Source organism: Anarrhichthys ocellatus, unplaced genomic scaffold, assembly GCF_004355925.1.
Source record: "Anarrhichthys ocellatus isolate YVR2014 unplaced genomic scaffold, GSC_Weel_1.0 scaffold3544, whole genome shotgun sequence".
Taxonomy (NCBI): Eukaryota; Metazoa; Chordata; class Actinopteri; order Perciformes; family Anarhichadidae; genus Anarrhichthys; species Anarrhichthys ocellatus.
In genome coordinates this window covers 3116-5537 of record NW_022283518.1, presented here as the reverse complement: position 1 = coordinate 5537, position 2422 = coordinate 3116, and the positions used below count along the sequence as shown (strand labels likewise).

Below are 2422 nucleotides of genomic sequence, written 5' to 3'. Positions count from 1 at the left end.
GTAGTCGCGTTAGTGTCACGACGTGTAGTCGCGTTAAGTTAACGACGCGTAGTCGCGCTAGGGTAACGACGCGTAGTCGCGCTAGGGTAACGACGCGTAGTCGCGCTAGGGTAACGACGCGTAGTCGCGTTAGGGTAACGACGCGTAGTCGCGTTAAGTTAACGACGCGTAGTCGCGTTAAGTTAACGACGCGTAGTCGCGTTAAGTTAACGACGCGTAGTCGCGTTAGGGTAACGACGTGTAGTCGCGTTAGTGTCACGACGTGTAGTCGCGTTAAGTTAACGACGTGTAGTCGCGTTAGGGTAACGACGTGTAGTCGCGTTAGGGTAACGACGTGTAGTTGCGTTAGGGTAATGACATGCAGTCGTGTTAAGGTAACGACGTGTAGTTGTGTTACAAATAAATGTTTGTCTTTCTTCCTGTCAGGTTGTTGTGGTGAAGAAGATGGAGCGTCTTACAGCATCACAGCAAGGCTTTCAGGATCTGGAGGAGTTTCATTTTGGACTTGAAGGAAGAACGTGTCCTCTGTTTCACAGCTGGAATGCCAAACACTTCAGTGAGTTTACTTGTTCACTGAACTCACCTGTCTGATGCCTCTTCTTCATGTTTCAGACATTGTCTGATGTCTCTTCATGTTTCAGATGAGTCGTCTTGTGTCCTGTTGGACTCCTTCAGTCAGGAGCTGAAGTTGAAGCAGACAATCCTGCAGGAACTAGCCCATACTGTGACCTCTGACCTCTGCATGGTCTATCTTTCATGCTGGCTGCATCAGCCCTTCATCACCCCCCAGACCAGACTCACCTTGGAGGCTCTGCTTTTGGAGACCGGACACCACCTCCTTTGATGTGTTCAGTCCTCCAGAGTCATGCGATCATGTCAGGGTCTTTTCTGAGAGTCCAGATGTTGGAATCAGTGGGGAACTTTACCTAGCTGTCAGATTAATTCCATCTGGTTTATTGAACAGGTGTAGACAGAGAAGATCTACTTCCTGGACACATATGAGCAGATGGTCCCTGTTTTTTAAGCCTGAAATTCAATGTGTATGTTACATATGTATTACTCACCGACATTAAATAATGTATTTAAATTGTAACTGACTTTGTCTTCATGTGAAAACAATAGCTTTTTTTGTTTCTGGAGCAGCAGAAAAAAATACTGCAGTTTTCCTTCTGCTGACGTTGCACCAAACCTCCGGCAAACCCCCATTTTCTGGCAGTGAACCATGGCCTTAAACTTGGAGGAACTGACTCTCAACCCGACCGATTTCCACTCGGCTCTAAACTGCCCCAGTGCTGCTGAAGGTCACATTCTAAAGGAGCCAATAGAACCACATCATCTGCAAAAAGCAGGGATGCCATACTGGACACTCTCCTGGCAACGATGTCCAGAGCCTCACGGCAAATCTTATCCACACCAATCAGCTTTTTGACTTCACTAGTGACCTCTGCCAGGGATTTGGATGGGTCTTATCCAGAGACTTCAAACTCTGCCTCCTCCACGGAGGATGTGTTGGTCGGGTTCAAGAGTTCCTCAAAGTGTACTTGCCACATCCCAACAATATCCTCAGTCTGGGTCCGCAGTTCTGCCCTTCTGAACACAGCCTGAGACAAACCCTGCTTTCCCTTTCTGAGTCGTCTTACTGTTTACCTGAACTTTGAGGACAAATGAAGATCCTTCTTCATGTTCTCCCTAAACTCCTCCCACACCCGTGTTTTTATCTTGTCAACCTCCACAGCTGCAGGCCTTCTGGCCAATTGTTACCCAACTGCTGTTTCTGGAGTCTCCTTCTTCACTGCTGGTGTCCACCAGCAGGTTCTCAGGTTGCTGCCACGACTTGCACCGTTGACTGTCCGACCACAGCTCCTAGCAGCCGCTTCCACAATGGAGGCTCTGAACATGGCCCACTTGGATTCCATGACCCAAGCGTTCCCCTGGATCCAAGACAAATTCTTCCGAAGGTGGGAGTTGAAGACCTTGCTCACAGGCTCCTCAGCCAGACATTCCCAGTTCACCCTCGCTACATGTCCGGCAGCCTTCTTACCATCTGATCCAACTCACCACCACCATATTCCACGTCCCTAGAGGTAGTCTGCGATGACAGATTAGCACGCCCAGGTTCCCACCCTTGCATGCCGCCCGGCTCACATTGCAGCTGACCCCAATGCCTTTTCCTGCGAGTGGTGGGCCCACGTAGCTATTGCTACTGACAACACAACTCTCAGGGTTACACAAACCCCTCCACCATGTTAAAGTGGGGATTTTCTAATACCCAAATAAAATCTGAAGCAAAGTAACCCAAAAGCATTTTGAGAGAATGTCGAATTTAATGCAAATACATTTTTTAATGTTGTGGAGTGCAAAAGTAACAAATAATATAGTATAACTTCCCACAAAACCAAACGTAGAACAGATCTGCTGAAGA

General features: G+C 48.1%; 1 protein-coding gene across 1 annotated transcript; it reads left to right on the top strand.

The window, feature by feature from the left end:
• Positions 1 to 388: 388 nt before the first annotated feature.
• Positions 389 to 2117, top strand: LOC116379005 (cyclin-dependent kinase 2-interacting protein-like; the record flags this gene model as incomplete). The annotated part of the gene is made up of 2 exons (XM_031840914.1): positions 389 to 556; positions 642 to 2117. Coding segments are annotated over 2 exons (371 nt in total), but the record flags the coding sequence as incomplete, so codon positions are not given.
• Positions 2118 to 2422: the final 305 nt, after the last annotated feature.